This window comes from Eleutherodactylus coqui, chromosome 11 (genome assembly GCF_035609145.1).
Source record: "Eleutherodactylus coqui strain aEleCoq1 chromosome 11, aEleCoq1.hap1, whole genome shotgun sequence".
Lineage (NCBI taxonomy): Eukaryota > Metazoa > Chordata > Amphibia > Anura > Eleutherodactylidae > Eleutherodactylus > Eleutherodactylus coqui.
In genome coordinates, this window is record NC_089847.1 from 129,789,070 (window position 1) to 129,814,900 (window position 25,831).

General features: G+C 45.6%; 1 protein-coding gene across 3 annotated transcripts in view; it reads left to right on the forward strand.

Moving 5' to 3' along the window:
- SHANK2 (SH3 and multiple ankyrin repeat domains 2) overlaps positions 1–25,831 on the forward strand; it is a 391,791-nt gene that overhangs the window by 163,765 nt on the left and 202,195 nt on the right. For all 3 annotated transcript variants that reach the window (XM_066583524.1, XM_066583525.1, XM_066583526.1), the window contains exon 13: positions 3,280–3,393. In XM_066583524.1, the coding sequence (XP_066439621.1) occupies positions 3,280–3,393 (114 nt within the window). The remainder of the gene's footprint in view (positions 1–3,279; positions 3,394–25,831) is intronic.

Consider the following 25,831-nt stretch of genomic DNA (forward strand, 5'->3'; position numbering starts at 1 on the left):
TATACATGACTAGCTGGCACTTACAAATCTATTAGCATCAACATTCAGACGTTACAGTAAATCTACCAGCTGATTAGAATGGAACTTGTATTGACCGTAGACACTGAATGGACTCTTTATTAGAGCCCCGGACCGCTCATGATTGAAGCTTCCTTCCCTGTATAGAAATGATCCCTGTGACCCCGAAGTGCGGCATAAAATCACATGGATCAGTTTCCGTGGGAATCCACATTAGATGGGAAAATCCAGGAATCTGAGCGACTTCCAATGAGGCGGGGTCATCAGTGCTAGACTAGTCGGAGCTAGGATTTTAGCGAGAATCGTGTGGGGTTTTCTTGCGCAGCGATGTGGAGAGTATACCAAGAATAGTGTGATAGAGGAAACATCCAGCAAAGGGGAATCCTGTGGACTTAAACAACTCCTCACTGAAAGGGGTCAGTGGAGGGTGTGAGGAATCGTTCTGACCAACAGGTACAGCACAGTCAGGAGCAGCCGAATACAACGCGGGTGTTCAAACTAATATGTCAGAATGCACAACTTGCCCCTTTAGCACGAATGAGCTATAACATCAGACGACCAGCTCCAGCGCCATGGTGTCTAAAAGGAACAGAAAAGCAAAACTCCAGCGGGCAAAAGAGCGCAAAATTTGTATCACTGAGCAGCAGAAAAACATCTCCTGGTCAGATGGATTCAGATGTCTGTTGCCCCGTGCTGATGGGAGGGCAGAGTTTGGCACAAGCAGCATGAATCGCTGACCCCTTCCTGTCACCTGGTCAGAACATGTCAGCACCGCCATCTAATCTGCAGCAACTACAAGAACCTTCCTGTCCGCAGGGGCCGATATTCCTGCAGAACGATATCATCAACTAGTGGAATCTACGCCACGACGAACTGATGCGGTTCTGAAGACCAAAGGAGTCCAACACTACTAGATGGGAGTGAAAAGGGGGCCATGTAGTCTATGTTCCAGCAAAAAGTGTATGAAACACGTAGATTTGATAAATGACTTTTGTAAGAAACTTTTAATCACTTCTTCCATTGCACAGGGAAGATTTGAAATTATTCGATTGTTTAAATGGGAAAACATGGCGGAACTGATTGGGAAAAGCGCTATCCAAGCAAAGATAATGAAGGTGATTAGTCCTGGCGATTAGCATGCTGCTCGGCTCTGTAGCAGCGTCTGAGACTACTGTGTACTGCAGGGAATGCTGCCGCTAATGCGGAGGGACTAATAATGAGGTGTGGATGGCCGGTAGTTGGTGGCAGCCATGGGCCTCGTGTTTGTCGGCGTCTGCAGAAGAAGGTTTTGGCCTCCATCCTCTCATCTGCACTGAAGAAAATAACAGCTGGAATGTGAGAATGGCCGTGGGCGAGATCTTAATACATGAGGCTCATTAGGCCTGTGAACAATTGGCTCACCATATGTATTTTGCTAGGGGGAGCGCAGTACAGCCTCCTCTCCATATTCTCTATTAGGCCGCTGGCAGTGATGAAGGGAGGAGGTTCTCCCTCGATTGGGATCCCCATTCCAATATTGGTCAAAGCAGGCAAATGCTCAAAACGATCGATTTTTCACCGCGAAGGGCCCCAATTTTAAGGAGTGCAATGTTCTGCAAGACTTTTCTGAGAAGTTAGCAGCTTTAAAGGAGACGTGTCACCACTCCTGATGTGTATTTTACTCAATACCCTTACATGGCTGGCATTAGCTACCAGCTTGTAAGGGAGAGGTACCAGGGGAAGTAGGCTTTGGGTAATCGCCCCCCTTAGGTCCGCCTGACCTGATGATGTTTTTCCATGTGGTAGCATCTTGTGGAGCTACATGAATTCTCCTTCTGTCTGTTGTCTCCTCTATGATAATCCAATACCCCACTGTCACCCATCCACGCAACACAATCACTTTGTTCTGCTACTGAATATACTGTTTCCTTGAAAAGACCTACCCCAAAAATAAGACACAGCATGATTTTTCAGGATGTATGAGGATGCAGAATGATTTTTCAGGCTTTTTCAGAATGCTTGAAATATAAGCCATGCTCCAAAACTAAGCGCTAGTTACAGTTAATTTAAAAAAGGCAATTTTAAGTGTCCAGGCAGCTGTACATGTAAAAAAAGTGAAAGCTTTTGAAGCAAAATTTATATAAGACACTGTCTTATTTTGGCAGGAACAGGGTATGTACTGACTTGGTTCTGGTGCTGCAACCATGTATAGAGCTTGGTTCCAGTATTGTATCTATGTTTTGAGCCTAGTTCTTGTGCTGTACTTATGTTATGAGCTTGGTTCTGGTACAGTATTTACCCACTGCATTGTTCTGGTGTGACTAGGCTGCTATTTCACTGATTTCTGCAAACCCAATACAGGCACTATCACTTTTATTACTGCACCCCTGAAGTGAGGAGGAGACTGAATAGGGTGCTGGTTGCACAGGCGCACTAACTCTCCATTCACTTTCATTGGGACTCCATAGATCCCAGAGTGGCAGCCACTCAGGTATTTCCGTCATCCCCATTGAAATAAATGGAGTGCTGACTGTGCACGCTCGGCTGGTGCTCTCTTCATGTTGACGTCACTGCAGGGGGAGAAGTGACCCCACAGTGACAGACAGTGTGACACGGGAGTCCTGTTCTGCAGATCCGCGAGGGTTCTTACTGTTGAGACATTCCCCTTCCTTCTGCTCCCTGCCGGTCAGTATGTTATTGCCCATCATATGGATAGGGGATAACTTCTAGTTTTGGTGTGACCCCTATAAGGGTATGATGGGTTCCCTTTAGCATATTCTATACTTCTAGCCTCCTGATCTGAGTGGGAAATGTCAGTCGGCTGCTTTAGTTACATTCATTTAATCGCCTCGAGCGTGCTGGTCGTTCATTTCTTTCCCATTATGTTACCTAGACTTGCATCTTTTTGTTAGCCCCCCTTTAAATGAAAGATTCTGGGTTCACACGACCCTAGCGGTATATGCCTCGAGAACACTAAATCATTGTCGTATGGGAGCGTGCGCACAGCGGCCTGAATAGAATCCGATCTCTAGACTGCGCCCGGACTTCACTGGCAGACCTCGGGGGAACGGGTGAGAATATAAAAAATGCATCCCCGCTCCTCACCGCCTCGTAACTTAGTTTATGGCACTACTCCGAGGGGACGGGTTCCCTTTCAAGAAGGTATTCCTGGAATTGCGTTGATCTTAAACTGTATTTCTGCACATTGCTCTCCTGCGCAGCCGACTAACGGAGGATGTAGTAGGAATTACCAGTAACTTGTGCTTTTTAATCTGTTTGCAGTTTTAAGCATTGGAGAAGGAGGATTCTGGGAAGGAAATGTCAGGGGGCACATCGGATGGTTCCCCGCAGAATGTGTGGAAGAAGTTCAGCCCAAGCCAAGTGAAGGACGACAAGGTAAGACCCTCCTCGAAATCCCCCCAGGAACATGTATGCTGCAGCCTTGTGGCCCTTCCCCTACTATAGGCTCCAACCAAGAAGCAGTTTGGGGGACATCTGAATGCCGTCCGGTTGCTCCATCTCTTGATCGCATTGCATGGAAGCCATCGGATGCCTGTTTTTATAGGACATTTTGGATATCTGCACACAACATGCAAATTTCTGCTCCACGCTTTTATTTTTCACTTTGCCATCAGTTTGCGTCAGTTTTTGTCACTTTTACTTCAGCATCCGTTTAAGGTCCACAGATACTAATAGGATCCTCTGGGCCTTGGAGGTTGTGTACTCGCAAAAATGCCCCAGCACTGCTCTCAAGCTACCACCCCCATCGAAAAATTTGAGAGGCGCACATCTTAGCAGCCATGCAAGTTAGTGGAGCACGAGGACAGGCTTTAAAGATTGGCTTCTCTTAGGCCATGTCCACACAGGGCAGGGTTGTTGCAGATTTTCCATGCGGCATTTACAGAAGCAGCAGTGTTAATGAGCTTTTCAAAATCTCTCCCACAAGCTGCAGAAATTGACTTGCGATGCAGAATATAAATGCGCAGCATGTCCATTAAAGCACTGGATTTTTGGTGCGGATTCAACCTCTTCAAATGACGGGCTCGATTCCTCTTTTTTTTTTATGTCGATTTGCGCTGCAGATCTGCGGACATTCCACAGCAAATTCTGCCCCGTGTGGACATAACGTTTAATGTCTGGTGGGTAATCCGCTTTAAGCAACTTAAAATATTCTGTGATTTGCGAGAATGTAGAGCCAAGGTGTATTTTTTGGAAGTTGCATATTTTTGTGTGCCGTTGTCTTATAAAGGGGGTGTTTGCTAAAGCCTGGAGGAATCTAATGTACGTTAATGAATGTGTGATTACAAGGGAGACAAGAGTCAAGAAATAGCATATGTGTAAGTGACAGGCCTTCAAGATCGATGGGATCCAGTGTGCCATGATGAGACCTGATGAGAGTTATAGTAGCGAAGGCCTAGCTTGTTCAGACTCGATAAGACATTTATACTGAATGCACACCACCCCCCACCACCCATCTAGAAGCGCGTTGGACTCCTTTGGTCTTCAGGACTGCAGCAATTCCTCATGCTGTAGATTCCACAAGGTGATGCAATCGTCATACAGGAATATCGGCCCCTGTGGACAGAAAGGTTCTTGTAGTTGCCAGAGATTAGATGGAGGTGCTGGCATGTCCTGTCCAGCTGACAGGAAGGGGTCAGCGATTCATGCTGCTTGTGCCAAATTCTGACCTCCCATCAGCACGGGGCAACTGAAATCTGGATCCATCTGACCCGTTGATGTTTTTCTGCTGCTCAGTGATACAAGTTTTGTGCTCTTTTGCCCGCTGGAGTCTCGTCTTTTTGGCACTGAAAATGGTCGTCCGCTGTTATAGCCATCCGTGCTACGGGACGGCAATTTGTGTGTTTGGACACGTCAGTTGTGGTACCAGCGCTGCACTCAGCTGCTCCTGACTGTGCAGTGTCTTTTGGTCAGAGTAATTCCTGACATTCTCCTCTGACCCCTTTTGATGACAAGTTGTTTCCATCCACAGGATCCCCTTTTGCTGCACGGTTTTACTCGATCATGCCATTCTTGGTATACTCTCCACACCATTGTTCAAGAAATCCGGGCCTCGGCTAGTCTGGCACCGATGACCCGACACGTAGAAAGTCCCTTATCGCGCTGGATTTTCACATTTACGTAATTTTAGATTCACACTGAAACTGATCCACAGAAAACTCGGCATGTGATTTTATGCTGCGCTCCAGGGGTCACGGCTATAAGTACCATACAGGGAAATGCTACTTGTGAGGGGGCTGGGGGCTCTTATAAAGGGGCCATTCAGTGTATATATCCATGAAACGTCTTCATGTTCAGAACTCCATTTCAGCCGCTTCATGTGAAAAAGCTGTGCAAGGTTTTCCCACAATAGTGTAGCATGACTCTGAGCAAACATCCTATATTCATCAGGAGGTCTGATCACTGTAACTCCCAGCGGCGCCAAGCATTTGTGGTGCTTTTTCTTTGAAATAAATAGGCCTTATGGGAAGTGTAAAGTGCTTACTATTCTTGGGGTTTGTGGGGACCCCATTGCGGTATTTTTGATGGTTAAATCCCTTTAATTAATAGCTTTTTCACATTCTGCATCAGTTCCAACTCAGTGCATATTGCACACCATGGGAGTGTCACAAAGACATCATTATAATGAGGAGTTTGAGCTGCTGGGTGTTCCTAAGGGAGCGCAGATCTTCATTTTGTTCTGGTGGTCTGTACTTGCTGCACATAAATGGCTTTTACTAATTGCTGGTTGGGCACAGGCCGTTTTAGTGCCCGGTCAGTCGTGAGTAAAGAATGGATTGTCTTACACTATATTGCTTGTAGCAATGCCATATAGACCCCGAGGCCAGAATGTAAAGGAAGAGGGTGCAGAAGTATCCAGGGTGCCAAGGAAGGTGGTGCAGAAGTATCCAGGGTGCCAAGTGGGGGGGGGGGTGCAGAAGTATCCAGGGTGCCAAGGAAGGTGGTGCAGAAGTATCCAGGGTGCCAAGTGAGGGGGGGTGCAGAAGTATCCAGGGTGCCAAGGAAGGTGTAGATGCTTCCAATTCTGTAGAATGGCAGGGATGGGAAAAACAGGCTGTGATGGACCACTGATTATTGTGATATCTGTGCATCTTCTACCATCAATCGAAGCGCTCGGCCATATTTGTGACTGTTTTTCGCTATATATATTCAGGTTTCTTTGCCAAAAACTGGAATTGAATTCTAACAGAAGAAATCTGGTGATACAATTATTTGGCAGGATTTTCAATATTCCGTGTTGTTTTCCAAAAATAGCACAGCGGGAAGTAGAAAACATTTCCTCCCTCTACTGGGATACATGCCAATTGTTGGCCAAAAACGTCACTGACCTCGCATACCCATGCCACCCTTAATTTGACTATACATTGCTTAGATATAGTTTAGGTTTCAGTCGTCTCTGCGGCATATTTGTGGGACCCCATAAGCAGGTAGGTTAGGTTTTTTTACATGCCTATAAAACCTTTCCACCAACTGAGCCCATTATAAAATATATAGATCGTACTTGCCTCTCCTTGGACCCCCAAAGAGGAGCTGAGAGGGTCACACTGCGTCGGCTCCCAGATAGACAATCCGAGTCCGCAGCGTCATGTCCCCAAACTACTGGCATCATGGCGTCCAGGATATGAGCTCTGATGCCCAGACTGCTGACTGTGATGCTACAGTGGTCACATGCGTCCGCTCGGCCATCTACCCAAACAGCGGCTCTGGGGCAATATGAGAAACTCTGCTCCGCTTCTGGGCTCTGAGGAGAGGTGACCATGATTTATTTTTTTACTATATAATTGGCCTAGCTGCTGGAAAAGTGTTTTCTATAGCCGTGATAAAACCCCTCTAAGAGGTAAACTGTCTTTACCTGGCAGCTGAAGCAGCAGTACAGTCTCTCTAACTTGACACATAGTGTCAGAACACCGCAATACAGTTTCAAAACTTGGAAATGCTGGCTCTACAATTGACATTGGTGCGGTTCGTCCTCCCTCATGGGATCAAGCTACTGCCTTTAATACTCAGCAAGCTTGGAGTGGTTCTGTGGGTACATTCGATAACTGACAATGGTGTATATATATATTTAGTCTTTACGGTAGACTATGGCGTGCTATTAACGTAGGTAGACCATGCTAGTGCTATATGGCCTGCGAAGCAGAGGGGCCCAGGGTTGAAAGGCCCACCCTCCCTCCCCATCGCTCATCCACTGAGCCAGTTAGATGTTCTGGATGCGAGGATCTATAATGCAGAGAAAACCCTGGCTCCATCCAATGTCTTGTTTTAGCTTATAGTGTATGCAGGCGATGGGGAAGAATCTGGATCTTCTCTGCATGCAGTTTCCGCTATCCAGAACCTTTGATAGGCCCAATACTGCTGTGATTGAGAGCTCTACTTGTTAAAACTTTGCTGCGCTACTAGAGGTTCGATGGGGGAGCTACGGTACAATTATATTAAAGAGGGCAACAGGAGTCACTATTATACCAATGGGGGCCACGGACCACCAGGGTGACACTTACCACATGAGGCCTCAGAGGGGACACAGTTACTAAAGAGGGTTCCACAGAGAGGGCACTTTAGTGAGGCACTATTACTATGGGGGAATACTGAGAAGAGGGAGTAGCGCCAGGATGGGGAGAGTGTAGTGCAAGAAGTCTTCATGGCGGTCTGGGCCCAAATAGAGAAAAGAAAATGCAATGGATGTCACCAATCAGGGAAGAAGTAGCATGTGATCAGTATTATTGCGTAGAGCAGTGATCTATTAGGTGATGGCATTCTTTAGAGGTATAGTATAGCTGAGCCACTGTATCTAAGCCAGCTGCGGAGGGGGGCCAGTTCTGAGTTTTGTTACGAGGCCCCATCAGTTTTATGTACACCTCTAACTGTAGACTTTTTCTCACTGCAGTACAACAAATCAATGACTGGAGCTTCCTCAGCTCAACGGACCCGACTGAAGGGCACTCTTGCCTCCAACCAGAAGGTTCCAAGGTTTTTTCGAAGCTCATACCTTCAGGCTGCTCCCAAACTCTCCTCGGTACTCTTCAGGGCTCCACTTGGGCCGCACCCACACTTGCAGACTTCTTGTACTTGCTTTCTTCACCACCACACCCCACTATTGACACCAAACACAAGCACCACCCTATAGGGCGAGGCATGTCCTACCAATAATTTATAATGCCCCATATACACGGGACGATTAGTTTAGAATCGTTCAAATTCCCGGGAATTCGAACAATAATTGTCCTGTGTAAATGCATTCAGAGACCGGAACGACTCGCCATTCAGCATAAACAGCAGTTATTCACTCTCTGTTTACTGAGAATGGAGGCAGGCAGGGGGGAGAATGCTCCCCGGCCCACTCCACCTCCATCCCGGCAGCGGTGTGAGCGATGCCAGCGATACTCGCACCTGTGTAACAGCACAGGAGCGAGCACCACTGGGACGAGCTGCCATCTAAATGGGCCATTAGATACGTGTGCTGCGCTCAGCATGGTACCTAGTTATGTAAAGTGGTGGTCTTCAGAGTGGTCTTCGTGTTTTGGGAAAGAGATTAAAATATCTGTAAGGGCCAAGACCGAGACTATTACAACAACCAGACCACACACTTGCATAGTTCACACAAGCTACCATAGCTGTTATGCAATAAGCATTTTCCCAACTATACAAAGTTAACCCTTTCATGTCGCTCCTGCGTCAGTTACAGATATAATGGAAACGTCTTCTCCTTTTTTTGTCTTCCTCTTACTAAGGAGCATTTCTCCCTCGTTACCCTGAATTAGTCTGAAGATGCCACTACTCTCTCATCCTTCTGGCCAGGAATACCGAAGACAATTCCCACAATGCGGGGTCATTTCTGTGTCATTATTTCGTTACCAGCCCTTGTCCCTGTTTGTGTTGCGCATGTAATTAACCTACATAGACGGCCGTGTTTCTGTAGGCGCTGTGCATTATTTAGACGATCTGAGTTGGATGAGAGTTGAAAGCGTGGGGGGGGGGGGGTAGCAGGACCTTCTGACTCAGGAATCTGCGCCACGCAAACTGCTTGTTATCAATGGCGATGTTAATAGGCTCTCACATGTCCTAAAGGCTTTGGTGCACCCACAATCCTGCACTTGAAACATTTTGTAGTCAGAGAACAGAGCGGGTAGAACAAGATGTGAGGTGATATTTGCAGAATGGCCAGATCGTTTGTGCTGATGCAGCAGCTCCTAACTGTGGCCTGAGGGATATCCAGCTTGATGGCTCGTAAAATCCTTCAGAATATGGGGAGGAACATAGAAGAACATGAGCTGCTACAGTACAAGGCAGCAGTATGAAGTCCTAAGCTCTTTTTCATGACCTGAAGGTTGTGAGTTCAATCCCCGCTTGGTTCAGGTAGCTGGCTCAAGGTTGACTCAGCCTTCCAGTCGGTAAAATGAGTACCAAGCTTGCTGGGGGGTAATAAATAAATTACCTGAAAGCGCTGCGGAATAAGTTGGTGCTTTACAGTTGGGGGGTGGTTTTACATGGGACAACGATCATCTGAATATTCAATCAAAATAGTCGCGAAAGTGTATGAACGGCTGTTTGAGTGCTTTTACACAGAGGGATTGTTCATTTTTACAATCGCTGAAGGAATTATTGGGATCATTTACACGGGCTAATTAGGACTATGAGGTTCTTTGGCAAGTGAAATTTCAGTGCTTGTGGGTTATCGGTCACCCCTTTTTTTAATATATATTATTCAACGCTATCGTTAAAACAAAAAGCAAAAAACAAATAAAAAAACATTTATTTCCTAAACTTTTTGTTTTTTCCAAAACCTAAATATTTATAACATTATTCAGGTGGTATAAACGCGGCAATGGCCTGCAAGATGGCGTTGTATGGTATACATTAAAGTGGTGACAAGCCACAAGTACTGAGATTTCGAATTGTGACACAAGTTTCAGGATACGATGGAGCCACGGAGTTTAGAAAAATATACAACAGTTTATTTAAAAGTACAGAAATTATTATACCAGTATGGATATAAGTGGCAACAAGAGTATCAGTCTATGATTACTTCATGCTGTGCATGCTAAGGCCTCCCTCATACAGGCGGAATCCGCAGTCAGCTTCTGCACCGCGATTCTGCAGCAAATACCGCCCGTTACTTCCTATGGAGATCTGCTGCTTCCTAGACATGAGTAGGAATCCATTGCGATTTCCACTCGCCAAGGAAAATATGCACCATGCTACATTTTCATGCGGGCTCCGGGCACGAATGGACATTGCAGACCGGTCACTAATTCGTAAAAAAAAATCTGTACTGCGCATATGTGACGGCGAGCCACTGGGTCCATCTGCAGTACAGAAAAGGCGTCAACAGAGCAGGTACGCATGGACGCCGCTGCTGCCAGAGCCACAGTCCGCTGCGGTAATTCGGCTCTGCTGTGTTCATGGGGCCTGACTTGGTTCTCTGTCTGTCTGTAACTTACTACAAGCATTACGTTAAAACAATATGAATGACATTTTAAAGACTGGTAACAGCGGGCGGCAGACACAGAAAGCGGTACACAGGGCTTTTACACTATGAGAAACATGCTTTATGTAAACACGGTAACTGTACTCTGAAGACGCACGGGGGTATATCGCATTGAGTCTCTTTAACCAGAGAGCGCTGTCTCTAACTAGAGCTCTCTGCAGTATTTCCCTGTATAACGGGCCTGCTTCTGATTACACAAGATGGGGCACATGGACCTTTAAAAAGTCGCACCAGGAATTGATCTCCCTCTCTGCAGATTGTGGCTTTGTTGTCTCCTTGGGGTTCAGAGGTCTCCCGGTGTCTCTCCTTCCAGATTCTCTGCTGCCCTCTCACGCAGGGATGTATCCCAGAGCATCTTTTAGTCCTGACAAGGCTTTATCTTTTCAGGCCTACACCCTCAAGCCATCCCCACACAAGCACCTCTCTCTAGCCACCACCCTCTAGCCCTTGCACCACTTCTTGCTGATCTCTAGTGACTGTAGGACCTGTGATTGGGGCAGGCTCAAATGTCCTTCTCGACGATTCCCTATGCTTAGTGGATGACTCTGGACTTGTGATTTCATAAAGACTGTATTAACCCCTTGTGGGTAGCCCCTTACACCCTCGCCAACGTACACTCATTGGTTACCGAGTCCACTGAATGTACATAAATACGTGCGAGCGGTCTTCGAGTGAACAATCACTGATGTGAGAGGCCACAGCACTGGAAATTTCTTTGAAGGCCAATCGAGCCAGTGACCGCAGTAGCCCATGTATCATCAAAGACCAAACCCAGCCAGAGACCGTAGCAGCGAGTGTTTAGAAAACCAACAGGACTTGTTTACGCAGGGATGACTTGCATGCATTTGTGTTACTGGGAACCAATAAGCGTTAAGTGGAAAGGCAAAAAGTTGAAGTAAATCAGCAATCAAGCAGACCTCTCCCTGTAAAGTTGTTGGCTAGTTGTTGAAAGAGAGCGATTATCTGGTAACACCAGCTAATAATTTGAGGGGTTTTCCCAGACTATTTCTATTGACTGAGTGGAAGAAGATGGCTCCGACCACAGTCTAGTGGCCAACTCTAGTAATTGCGCGTGCAGTTCTTACTGAAGGCAACCTGTCACCAGGCATAAGCGCCATAAGCTAAGCTATAGTGCTTATACAGCACATTCCCTGGAGTCGAAGAGGTATTTCTTATACTTATCTGGCTTCCCGATCCAGCGTTGTCAGCCCCAACAGTCGCTGCAGCCAGAGCACTGACAGCACTGGATCGGGGAGTCGAGAAAGTATAGGAAATGCCTCATCTGAATCCAAGGAACCTGCCTTATGAGCACCATAAATTAGTTGCTCATACCGGTCGACGGGTTCCATTTTAAGCAGGTTGTCTAGTTACTGTTTTAAAATAATAAACTGAGCAGTACTTACTACTTCGCCGCTGCTGGGATCCAGTGTTACAGTCCCACTGTGATCCGGGTATTGTGACAGCAGCCGTCGCTGGAAGTCATGTGACCATGGCAGCCAATGAGAGGCTGCAGCATCACTCCTAATTCTCCTGGTTTTGGGACCAGAATGGGCCTGCAATGCTGGATCCTGGCAGAGGCATAAGTACAGCTCAGCTTGTTTTAGTACAGATAGACCTATTAAAGGGATGTTGTCTGGTAATCGGTCAGTCCTTCATTTCAATGACCTGTGGTGCAGATGTAAAAATTTCCCCAACACATTTTCCTAATATTGCCGTACCCCGATGTTTAGATCAAAACCTGAGCAGATGGTTATGTACTAAGGCTGTTTTCACATGACCGAAAAAATTGGGCAAGATTTGTGCGTTGCGAGACGCACATATCTTGTACGAATACAAACCCGATTCTTTCAAATATGGTCCGAAACATAAGCGATTTATTAATTAAATTTTTTTTCCCACATGATATCGCACTGCAGGAAGCAAATCGCGGCACGTCCTATCTTTGGGCATGCCATCTCATCGCCCATTGTTTTCAATTTGGCTGGTGGCCACATCGCGCCACATGCTAGATGCACGCCATGCAAGATTTCCCTATTGAAAACAATGGGAGTAACTACGCAATCCGCCGCCGCAGCTACCCTATATGAATATGTTGTAAAGGCACCTAAAGAATAAAGTTGATTGCTGATTAATTCTGCCCCCTTTGGTAGAAGGTCTGATCAGTAATAGACGTCAAGCTCCATCGCCTCCTGCAGTGCCTTATCCTTTAGGCTTGATTTGCCTTTCATGTTTGACAATGATCCGTGTTATTTCATCTCGCCGTCGTCTTGCCTCCCGGTGCCCGCAGTCCTGGCTTTCTTTCTTGGCTCTTCAGGGTTGCGGATCTTCCCTTCTCTGGAAGGCGAACCCAAATTGAATCATCCTTGCTTAAGTTGCAGAACACAGCTGTTTTATCAGTACAGAAGCGGTCTGCATTACTGCTAGAAGACTGGGAAATAGTAACATTTTAGCCAGATTGGATACACAGAGTTGCCAAATATGAAACTTCTTGCCTGTATATGACTGCATTATAATTTTTCTACTTATTTGATTTTTTTAAAATTTAAAATTTTCTTTACCGGTAACCTCTGCGTACCTGTCCAGCTTTTTTTTTTTTTTTTTATTGGCGCTGCGGATGTGCCGACTGGAGCATCGCCAAAGGAGGCGATGATGCGGATCCTGCAACACTTCTGCAGTGCTCCCCACGGAAGTGCCGCGGGACGGACGGCTTCCATTGAAGTCATTGTAACCTGCACAGAATCGCAGCATGCTGCAAGTTCTCCGTGAGCGGAAAATCGCAATCTATTTCCGCTCGAGGAGATGAAATCCCATATTTCCATAATATGCTATGGGGCAGTATTTGCTGCGGAGTCCAGAGGCAAATGCCCGCTGCAGACTCTGCAATGCAAATCCACCCGTTTGCAGGAGGCCTTACTGAAGAAGTCTACCAGCAGGTCCTCCTCTCCCTGCAGGAAGGCTAAGGGTACTGTCACACGGACCAGCATTAGAGCAACGCACTGCAAGACGCAGTAAATTCCACACCAACATTCACAGGCTACCTGCAGATTTTGATACAGAATTGATAATGCCTTAAAACCTGCCTGCAATTCAGCATCAAAATCCGCTTTTAGACCTGTACACGGCACTTGGTCCTGGGCTTTAAACCACTGCTATAGTAAATTGACGGCGCAGGTCTAAAGCTCCTGCAATCTAGTAGTAGCAGGTCAGGTGTCTGTCTGTCCACTGACAGCCAGGCTCCTACTGTAACGGCCGGGAGCTGAGAAACCTCCATTCCCAACCGTTTAATCCCTTCCACGCTGCGATCCCCGCATGGGAGAAATCAAAACTTTGCTCTCAATGCTGCTGCATGCAAAAAGAATGACTAGTCCTCCCATTGTTTGCACGCGCCTCTTTAGTCCGTGGTCTAAATGCCGCTGCAGCTTTGCGAGAGGACAGCAGGGATTTGAGATGAGGTTTGAATTTTTGTTTTTGAAGATATACAGTTTAGTAAGAAAATTGTCAACTCGCCTTTTAGGCTGGAAACGCAGTCCGACAGGCTCATGCAGCCATGCCCACGTACAGCGAAGTCATGTGGCCTTTAGTTGCCGTGAATGGGCATGGCCTGGCGCATGTGGCTGGCTGGACTGGGCGTTTGCAGCCAATTGAGAATTTATAAATGGTGCTGAAGGATGGATATTAATTAATCATTTTTGGTTCATTTATGCAGTGTGGGACGAAATATGTTGCTGTCTGTGGGCATATTTTTTATGGCTTGTACATAATGCTTGCATTTTCTGTGTTGGGATAGAGGCGGCGCTATACCACGGGCCTGTGGAGGCGGCGCTATACCATGGGCCTGTGGAGGCAGGGCTATAACATGGTTATACAGTAGTTGGTAGTAGGATTTTGAGTGGTACCTCCCAGTTACATTAAAATAGGATTATAGTGCAAAACTCTGCAAAATAATGTTTTTCCTGCATTATTTGATTAGTCGGTAGTGTTTTCCTACAGTAGCCCTGACTGGCCATGTGGTGGCCAGAACTCTGCAGTAGGAGATCACGTTCTGCCTGGGAGCCTGTAGGGTGTAATGTGCGGAGCGGCGTACAGGCTGCCCTTGCCGTATTCAGGGCTGCTCGGGTATATATGGGCCTTCGGATGACAAGAAAGATGCAGTTTGGAGATCAAAACACACTGCTGTAACACGACATGTAATAAACGCATTGCGTAATTGTGCGTGTCGTCGCATCGCACGTCCATTGGGTGGAACAAGTCGCGGCCTCCTGTTCCGGTATTACATGTAGCTTTCACTCACTTCATAGGTTAAAGCCATGTATAATTAAATTAAGAAGTAGCGCTGTAATTGTGTTCGCCGGCAGAACTAAGCTGATTTGCTCTTGCAGTAATTAGCGCGCTGTGGGTATTATTGCCTTACTTTATATAAACGGAATCAATTTGCAATCAATAGACTAATAACCGCGGCGGCCGATGTGCGATCCGTCAGGTTCTTGTACTGTACAAATATATTGCGGATGGTAGTACGAAGGTGAGCGGTAATCCTCCCTCCGACTCATAAGACATATTTTATGTTTGCTTATTAAGAAGCCGCGTCCCCCGGGGCGCCGGCATCCAGTTAGCAGATGCTTAATTTCCAGAGTCCTTGGGGGAGGGAGCTGTCATCCGGCTCTTGCTATGCCGCTACTGTTCTGTCTCTGTAGTGTCGGTTTGCACTCAACGTTCTGGCGTTCTATTCTTCAACTAACAAGACCATGCTGAACCCCGAAGACATGATACAATGCAGCAAGTCAGTTATACCAAATATTGTACCCTAAGATAATGTGGCAGCAGGAACCCGATCAGTAACCAGAAGCTTTCCCAGTACAGCGGCCCCTCCGCATACAATAGTAATTGGTTCAGGGACAATTATCGTACAGCAATTCGATGGAAAACTAGTAATTGTGACCGACCGCCTCCAAAATCTCAACCAAAAATAATGGAAAAGGAAGATGAGAGAAAATGAAGCAGCTAACCAATACATATAATACAAGTCCTTATAGTTAACAGTCAGAGAGCTGATGGAAGATGTAAATCACTTACTATGGGGAGAGCAGCAGCTTCTTCAGGGTCTGTACCAGAGAGATAACATGGAGCCGGCTCACTTGGTGTCCAACAGGACAGGACAGGACATGCAGTACCGCGTGGTACTGTAGAGAGGCGCTACTAGAAGGGAAGCAGTTCTGGCACTCCAGTAATATAGGGGCTTTTACCAGTCACGTGCCTATGCTGATTCACTGGAACTTCCACTAAAGTGCACACACCACAGATCCGGACTGTTTGTGACAATGTATAGATGTAGCAAAGTTTGAAGGAGTATTCTGGGCATTTAATCCCTTACAGAATGATGATCTATCCTTATGATAGGTAGTTGACCAGTGGGGGTCCTCTGTTTGCTTCCACAGCAATCGGTTGATTTTGGCTTGGACTTGCTGATCGCCGGAGGTTCCGAATGGCGGACTCACACCGATCAATTATTGATGACCTATCCTGAGGATGGATCATTAATACTACAAGGGGTTAAATGCCTGGAATAACACTTAACTTCATTGCGATAACTTGTTGCAGAAAGTTATCTTAAAGGGGACAAACCCTTCTACATCTATGTGGAGTCTGTATGTCCAAGGAAAGACCATTGTGCAGTATGTTGGAAGTATTGTAACGTGAGGGGTCGCCCTAAATCTGTTAGACGTGGCTATGCACTTGCTTTTTCTGTTGCTTTGCATCTTAAGCCCCCATATTGATGTTAGAGCCAACTAGCCAATAACTAGTATTCAGGAGCTAATTGGATCCAACCTATTGTACTGCTGCTGCAGCGCTTCATGTCTGTAAGTTACTTTCAAGTGAATGCAAGTACATGTAGTGTATTGGAAGTGGTATTTTCTCCTTGTGGGGAGAACCAAGTAGGTATGAAGAGACGTATAGACCATGCAATGGTCCTCTGGGAAATTTTGGTATGCAAATTGGGGACACTAAAATGCCTCTGCAGCGCCATCTATTGTCGGGTAGCTTACATATACGTCAATGTCCAACCTTCTAACAGGCCTTGTGATGGAAGAGGGGTGATGTGTGGTATTTTTAAGTTTCAGTGATATTTCAATGATGCCTGTCGCTTTATAAATCAGTGTGTTGGTGACACAGCGCCGGGCTAGGCCAGCTCTCATAAGATCAAGGACAAGGATATAGATAGACCATATATAATGGAGCACATTGTGTGCACCGGAGTGACGCAACGTAATGAGACTGGCAGAAAGAAAGCTCATCCCATGGGCTGCCAACTTGTATTGGGAGGACCTGTGGACTGGAGATCTCTCGTTGTCTGTGAGCTAGCATCATAATGATGGCAAAGCGGACAACGTAAGAGCCAGCTTTATCCCGTACATTAGCCACTGTCACCTACGAAAGACTGCAATGTAGTAGTGGGTGGCCAAATACAGAGTTCAACATGCAGCAGTCTGCACCTCACTCCCACCGCATCCCATTGCAAGGACCTTGTAGGCGTTACCACTTCGTCCACAGAGGAGTCGGGGTCTTCTAGACTATTGGGGTACTGCTTCTAGAGACAGGTAAGGACTTTATCTTAGCCCTTCTCCTTTAGGCCAATCTCTGCACCTGCTGTCCCATATATGTCTGTTACTAGGGACCCTCTAGTAATATGACTGGGGCTAAAAGCCCAAACCAGAGCATTCTCCATAAGTAATGGCTACCCATGTAAAGACAGGCTGTACAATACCATCCCGACTTGCATCACAGCTTCTTACCCAACCTGATGTACACTGATGGGCCCAATACCTGAAGCAGCTGCCTGTAGATGGTTCTGTGGTTTGGCTTCTATCATTAGTCATGTTGCAAGGCCTGTAGAGTCGGACATTGACTTATAGGGACGCTGCCAATGCAGAGGCATTGTACCATCTCTCCTTTGCATTCCTATTGGTCAGTGATGCATTGGTATCTGCAGATATGTAGAACACTTCCTATGCTGCTATAATGTACATTTCTGTTTTATATGACTTTTCACATTTTGCAACAAAAAAAAAACAAAACCAGAACTTTGCTTTAAAAGCGCAGCATCTCATCCGTATGTCGGTGCGAAGACTCGCGTGGAACGATTGGCACTGTGCATGCATTCTGGTATAATCTGTAGATGTGTGCATTCTGCTCTGTGTCCATGGGGTGGCAGTGTTTAAATGCAAAACAATATACAGCGATAAACTATCAGGATGGGATCAGCAGGTTGACGGCTGCCCAACGCGGTAACCTTCTCCTGCTTTGTGATCGCTGCTCTGTTACATTCTCTGGATGGCATTTTTATAACCGATCTTCTTACAACTCGTCGCCTCCCAGTATGCCCATGCCAACTCTTAAAGGGCTTTCCTATAATATTGGAGTATGCTGCGTTCATATACAATTACACCACTAGGAGGCGATGAAAATGCCTTTGGTGGGCTCTCATAGCCATCTTCATGAATTAGGACTTGACTTTGTCTTTAGACAGTCGGGTACGGCACCAACCAGGGAGCTGACGGTAAACTGTAGTTTATCTAGAAGGTTTATTATAACTAATGGCAGCCAGTGGCGCCCCCGTGTGTGCTATGTGTAGAATTCTTTCTCATTGTAGTAAGAAGTAACATTAATTTCGAAAGCATCGGACTCCTCCTCCTTCTAGTCACAGTCATGGAATATCAAAATAGATGGCTGTGCTGACACGTTCTGACCAGCTGACAGGAAGGGGTCATCGATTCATGCTGCTTGCGCCAAATTTTCGCCTCCCATCAGTACGGAGTCTCGCCTTTCTGTTTCTCCTAGACAGCAATGGCGCTGGAACTGGTCGTCTGCTGTTGCGGTATGTTGACACTGTGGAATCCATGTTGGATTTAGCAGTACAGATTTCACCTCTAAAACCACATCCGTAATCTGCACTAGACCTTGTGTTTCTATGGTAGCTTCGCCCCTCTGTACGCCGCAGAGTCACACGTGGATTTAGCCCTTATCAATGGGCAAAATGCACCTATGGAATTTCCTATGCAGATCTACACTAAAGGGTTGTTGGAGTTTAATATAGTTAGCCAGTGTATACTCGTCTCTCCCCGTTCCCCGCTTGGTCCTTCTCTCCTTTGCTGACAGGCAGCAGCATGGTACACAGCAGGGAGAGGCAAGTGTATGGCTGGTTAGTTATGTTGTAGCATGGTGAACGGGGTTTTACTTAAAAAATACAACTTGGACGACCCCTTTAGGAATCGATATGTCACTTTTTTTAAACAAAATTTTTTACCCCTGACACGGAATTGGCTTCCATCGTGACGACAGCGACATGGATTTACCTTTCAAATGAAGCTGATTTTTGTGCAGATTCAATGCCAATATTCTTTGACTGATCATCCGCTTACAGTCCATCCGTGCCAAGGAATGAGGAGTTGTACATTCAGAGTAGTTAGTTGGAGCATCAACGTTGTATTCAGCTGACTGTGCAGCACCTGTTACTCAGAACAATTCCTGGCATCCTCCTCCGACCCCTTTTGGTGATGTTTTTTTTTTTTTGTTTTTTTCCCATCCACAGCATCCTCTTTCGCTGAAAGTTTACCTTGATCATGGAATTCGCGTAATATACTCTACACCGTTACACGATAAAACCCCATGCGGTTGGCAGTGACATCCCAGCCCCGGCTAGTCTAGCACCAATGACCGGGCCTTGTTAGAAGTCGCTCAGATTGCTGGATTTTCTCATCTAATGTGGATTTACACTGAAACTAATCCACGGGAAACTTGTCACATGATTTTATCCTGCACTCCGGGGTCACGGGAGAATGTCCGTACAGGGAAGCGCCAATCATAGAAGAGTCGGGGTTTCTAATAAAGGGGTCATTCAGTGTATAGCAGCCAGACAGATGCCAAATCGACACTCTTTTGGCCTCCGTTGTGCTAATGTAACCCTATTGGCACATTTAGCGTGAACGTCAGACTTTTTCCTGGTATAAATGTTCATTATTGCAGCAGTAATCTACGTAGCATTGTATTACGGTCATGCTGGGTGTTGTAGTGCTTTATGTATGGAGTATAATGGAAGCGTATTATGATGAGGTCTTGCGGTTCGGTCATGTAGGGAGCCGTGTTGTCTGGATACGTTGCGATGGAAGAGATTCAGTCGCGCAGCAGAAAATATATTCCAGCAAATTATATTGAAATATTGGCAGCGATTCAAAGTACATCCCGTTACGGTCCGCGTCTCATCTGGAGTTTAGGATGATGATTTTAGTGAAATGACCTGTAAATTATCTGTATTTTAAAAAGCAAATTACAGGTTAGAAAATACAAAATGCACCAGAATACATAGCTTTATTATGCTTCTACCAGCCTCATAGAAACAACTGCAGGTCATTTACAGAACACGTAAAAGCAAAGCACAAAAGCCAATTGTCCGCACTTTGTGATGCCAGGAATCGGAGATTATAATGTTCTCAGTGCCATTTTGGAGCCCTGAGGTGATCCCAGCTCCCTGCCCTTATGCGTGTCCGCAGGCTCGGATTTAAAACACATTTTCGGACAATTGGGGACGACTTATATTATTTAATTTTATTACCCTGCTGTATTTATACAGAAATGCTGCACTAAAAACACAGTGGAGTGTATGAAACGGGGGATCTTGGTTGATAATGTGACGAAAAGAAGCTGTACTTTTCTAACTGGTACATGGGCAGGTAAAAACGCCAATTACCAGCAAGAAGCAGACCAGATTCTATGACGGAATCACAGACTGGGTTGATCAGGGAAATGCGGTGGATATAGTATGTCTGGACTTTAGTAAAGCATTTGACAAAGTATCTCATACCATACTTATTGAAGAAATGGCCAAATATGGGATTGACAAGGCAACTGTTAGGTGGATTCACAACTGGCTGAGTGATCGTACTCAAAGAGTGGTCATAAATGGCTGCACATCCAAGTGGAAGAATGTATCAGGTGGGGAACCACAAGGCTCTGTCCTAGGCTCAGTGTTGGTCAACATTATTATAAATGATCTGGAGGAGGGAATTGATGGGAAACTGATCAAGTTTGCCGCTGACACAAAGCTAGGAGTGATAGCTAACATTAAGGAAGAGAGGGAGAGTATTCAAAAATATCTAGAAAAGCTTGCACAGTGGGCAGCAACTAACAGAATGGTATTTAACAGGGAGAAAAATGAAAGAAAGCACATACAGAATGGGAGGAATTGGGCTAAGCAACAGCACATGTGAAAAAGACTTGGGTATACTAATAGATCACAGACTGAACATGAGTCAACAGTGTGATTCAGCAGTCAAAAAGGCAAACACAATTCTGGGATGTATTGAGAGAAGCATAGAGTCTAGATCACGTGAGGTCATTATCCCCCTCTACTCTTCCTTAGTCAGACCTCATCTGGAATACTGGGTCCAGTTCTGGGCACCCCACTTTAAAAAAGACATAGACAAACTAAAGCAAGTCCAGAAAGAGTTACCAAGATGGTGAGCGGTCTGCAAATCATGTCCTATGAGGAACGGTTAAAGGATCTGGGAATGTTTAGCTTGCAGAAGAGAAGGCTGAGAGGAGACTTAATAGCGGTCTTCTCATATCTGAAGGGCTGTCACACTGCAGAGGGATCAGCCCTATTCTCATCTGTACAAGGAAAGACTAGAAGCAATGGGATGAAACTGAAAGGGAGGAGACACAGATTAGATATTAGACAATGAGGGGGACCAATGAGTGGAACAGGTTACCATGGGAGGTGGTGAGTTCTCCTTCAATGGAAGTCTTTAAACATCATTTAGTGATCTTGCACTGAGCAGGGGGTTGGACCCGATAACCCTAGATGTCCCTTCCAACTCTACCATTCTATGATTCTAAGTCACAATGCTATATGAAGTAGGGGCGCACATGCAAAATACTGATGAACAGCCCCTTGCACAGACCATCCATGAGGGGGCTGCTTAGTATTATACCTGCTCCTAAAAAAAACAAACGGATCTTTTCTATCTGTTTGTTTCCATTTTGCTTACATCCATTTTTAGCAGGTCAGTTTTGTCTTTTGTTTCCTCTTTTCTGCACATGTGCATTTAAAAAAAACATCCATTTAGCGAGCGACAAAAAGAGAACCAAACTGAATCCTTTCTGAACAGTTCTGTCACCAATTCTGTCACTCAGCAGTCGGACCACCACTGATTAGAAAGTTGCCCCCTATTCTGTGGCTTTCTGTGTGGGTAATCCCACTCTAACCCGTTAGAGACCATAATACTCATTTTTACTGACCTCCCTAATAGGCTTTAAACCGACACATGCATCTTTTTGAAGGCAGTGGTTTGGCTGACTACTGACAGCCAGGTTCCTGCTCTAACTGCCAGTAGTAAAGAAATGTCAGATCCTGGCAGTTTAACCCTTTTATAGATCTCGGTCAGTAGAAACTGCAGCATGTAAGCAGATGGCAGGGCAGGGGGCTCCTTCTGACACTTATTGACACCCCACAATGCTATAGCAAAGTACCAATGTGTTCCCATGGCCGCTGGAAGCCTGACAAAGGCAACCATGTCTGCCTTGTAGACCCCGCCTCCGGCAGAGTCTAATAGGTCTGTGTCGTAGACTTAGTAGATTGCACTAGATATGTAACGCACCAGAAAAATAAAAATGCTTTGGGACTTAGAATGCAGCGGTGCAGAGTCAATTGTTTTCCTTTAAAAACTTTTTTTTATTGTACAAACGTAGTATAAAAAAAAAAATCTGAGTTCTGTCTCTTGCAATGAGATGGTGAAGATCACTTGGTCCTTAAGGCACAAAATAGGCCGGTCTCTAAGGGGTTAACATATGCGCTTTCAATTCATCATTTGATAATCCGGCGTTTGATGGTATGAAACTGCAATATAAAGTGCGATCTCTGCAGCCGATGCAGAATGCTGATGTCATCGTCAGTCCTGGATGAAGTTGTGCGTCCCAGGGAGCTGTCCAGCATTTCAGGAAGCGGGAAGTACAGAATATCCTGCTGAAGAATGGCCATTGTTGTTGGTTAAGGTCACTACCAAAATCGGAATTGGGCGCAGCTAATGTGTGCTTCACGGCAGCTGCAAGGAATGGACGTTAATGGTTAGAAAATCTCCTGTTCCAACTTGAAGAAAGCACGGTGCTCTCTAAGAGACATGAGCGGCCGGGGGGATGAATGCAGAGCTCGATATACTATCCTGCCTTATCTGGGCCGCAGCAGTACAATAGAGCTGTCAGAATCAGGATGTATTGTCTGCAAATCACATGTTCTAAGCTGGATTTTACCATGCATAGAACTATGAAAAAAATTATATATATATATAGTTAAGGTGCTGTAATAGAATCCTGCAGTTTCCACCATGGCCGCTAGCCAGACAGAACAAGCTGATATCTCATGCGCTCTGTTGCTCACTTGTCTGCTTTGCTGTTTATGTAGACATGGGATAAGGAGAATCCTCTCCTCATTAGCTGGTGGGCACAAGATACTGACAACTCTACTAACTGCTGAAAGCCAAGTAAAGGCAGGATAGTGAAGGCCTCCATGTACATTAGAGAAAGGTCGGCAACACCTGACCATTTCAGCCAGACCAGATGACTACCCTTTCGGTGCGGAGGTCTTCCAACTCTCCCCTGACAGATTACATCGGGGAATAGAAGTATGGGCTGTACTGATTTCAACGTCGGATCCTTCAGGATAAGCTCCTCAATAGTTGATCAGCGGGTATCCGCTGCTTGGGATCCCCACCGATCAGCTCATCCTTCGGCCCATTGGTGGTGCAGCTGAGCCGGAAGTCTAATAGAAGGCTTCGTTCCTATTGACGTCATTGAGAGTGATGCCTTCTACTACACTTGAGGAGACCTGACCACCGATGCGGATCAGTGGGGATCCCAGATGGCGGAGTCGCACCGATCCAATTCATGGTAACCTATTCTGAAAGTAAGTCATCAATAGTAAATGCCTGAAATACCCCTTTAAATCATCCCTCTAGTCCTGGACAAAGAAAGATGGCCGACCACTTCTCTGACTACCTGATGGACACACTGTTGGTTTGCATCGGTAGTCTTAAGACCCTACACGCTGCTCCGATTAGCAAGTGTTACTCACCTGGACGGCACTGGTTAGTCAAAGCAGGCGTAGTGTCTTAGACTAATGATGGATATTAATACACAGCATGCCGCAGGTAGTCAGAGAAGCGGTTCGGCCATCTTTGTTTGTCCAGGACCAGAGGGTCGCTCGAAGTGTTCTCTCAATTTTTTTGGAGCAGTGCGCATCTATAATTCCAAGCCGGACTTTTCATTTTCTGCTGATATCGTCCCTATAAACAACACATTTCGCGTTTTCTTTTGACTAGTGACTTGTTGTTGGAGCGTTACCCCTCTGCTCACCAGACCCTCCTAGAGGATGACTGATAGTGATGTCTATATGGTGGCCATTATTATGGTTATATTTTTAGGGTTTCTGATTTAAAGTCGTCTCCCTTTTACTGATAACATGCCAGTCCCATAATTGAGTGCAATCAGAAATAATTGGAGATTCGGCTCTGCAGGTGCGGCATGAACTGGGTATTTCTTGGTGTTCATTAGAGGATGCACAAGAGCGTTGTCAGTTCTGCTTCAGGCATAAATGCTGTCCCACAAGGATTAATCCTGATCAGGAGATGTCTAGAAGTGGGTTTCAAGGGATCTTAAATGCACCTCTTGATCACACTCCCTCTGAGACTGTCTAGCTTATTACGGATGTAACGTGAAGATGTGCTTAAAGTGCCCCCGCCGCGCACAGGGAGCCGCCATGTTGTGGGCTGGACTACTTTTTTTCATGAGAATGCTAGTAATCAGAATATTTACAGATGAAATCCGTATGGAACTGAAATGCGATTGTGGAGTTAGGCTGCCTACACCAGCAGAATAGTGAGTGCAGCTCTGGAGTATAATACAGGATGTAACTCAGGATCAGTACAGGATAAGTAATGTATGTACACAGTGACTCCGCCAGCAGATTAGTGAGTGCAGCTCTGGAGTATAATACAGGATGTAACTCAGGATCAGTACAGGATAAGTAATGTATGTACACAGTGACTTCAGCAGCAGAATAGTGAGTGCAGCTCTGGAGTATAATACAGGATGTAACTCAGGAGCAGTAGAGGATAAGTAATGTATGTACACAGTGACTTCAGCAGCAGAATAGTGAGTGCAGCTCTGGAGTATAATACAGGATGTAACTCAGGAGCAGTAGAGGATAAGTAATGTATCTACATAGTGACTCCACCAGCAGAATAGTGAGTGCAGCTCTGGAGTATAATACGGGATGTAACTCAGGATCAGCACAGGATAAGTAATGTATGTACACAGTGACTTCAGCAGCAGAATAGTGAGTGCAGCTCTGGAGTATAATACAGGATGTGACTCAGGATCAGTACAGGATAAGTAATGTATGTACACAGTGACTTCAGGAGCAGAATAGTGAGTGCAGCTCTGCAGTATAATACTGGATGTAAGTCAGGAGCAGTACAGGATAAGTAATGTATCTACATAGTGACTCCACCAGCAGAATAGTGAGTGCAGCTCTTGAATATTATACATGGTGTAACTCCAGATAACTCGTGCATTGTGCTTGAAGCGGGACTTTAAAAAAATAGTATGAATTTCTTCAGAAAACATCTGCTACTTCTGGAACTGCAGTCTATAAACTTCTCCCGGCTGTTCTGGAATATTTCTAAATATGTTTTGTACGTTTTCAGGAGTTTATGCAAAGCTGCATCTACACACACTGCAAATGACCACCTTGTACATGGCAGAATAGGAACTGCACTGCTTTGAGAGGCATTTGTTTATTAAATATGAAAATCCCCCCCCCCCCCCCTTTTTTTTCATGACCATGCTTCTCTATGGAGATCTGTAGATGCCAGGCTGTCCGGGGTAAAGACTGCTCCGATAATTTCAGATAAAAGCCATTAGACTACAATTTACGCTGTAAGATGAGGGAGCAATTATCTCTGGATGTTGTTTTTTATGCATCTTACAAAAAATGCATAAATTCTAGGGAAATATAATTTGTATGTTTTCCCACATGAAAACCTCTGACACCTCAATCTAAGAGGAATTCTATTGAACCGGGGATTCTACCATCTTCTTTCAGTTATTGTGTAAATCTCTTCTTTTTTTTTTCCCTAATAGAAGCAAAAAAATGTAGAGACAGAGGCAGATGGTCAACCCGAGTAAAGGCCCCCATACAGTTGTTTAACCCCCCCCCCCTCCTTCCCGGTGACTATGATGAAGAAGGACTCTCCAGTGTGCATGGGGGGCACTCAACGTGCC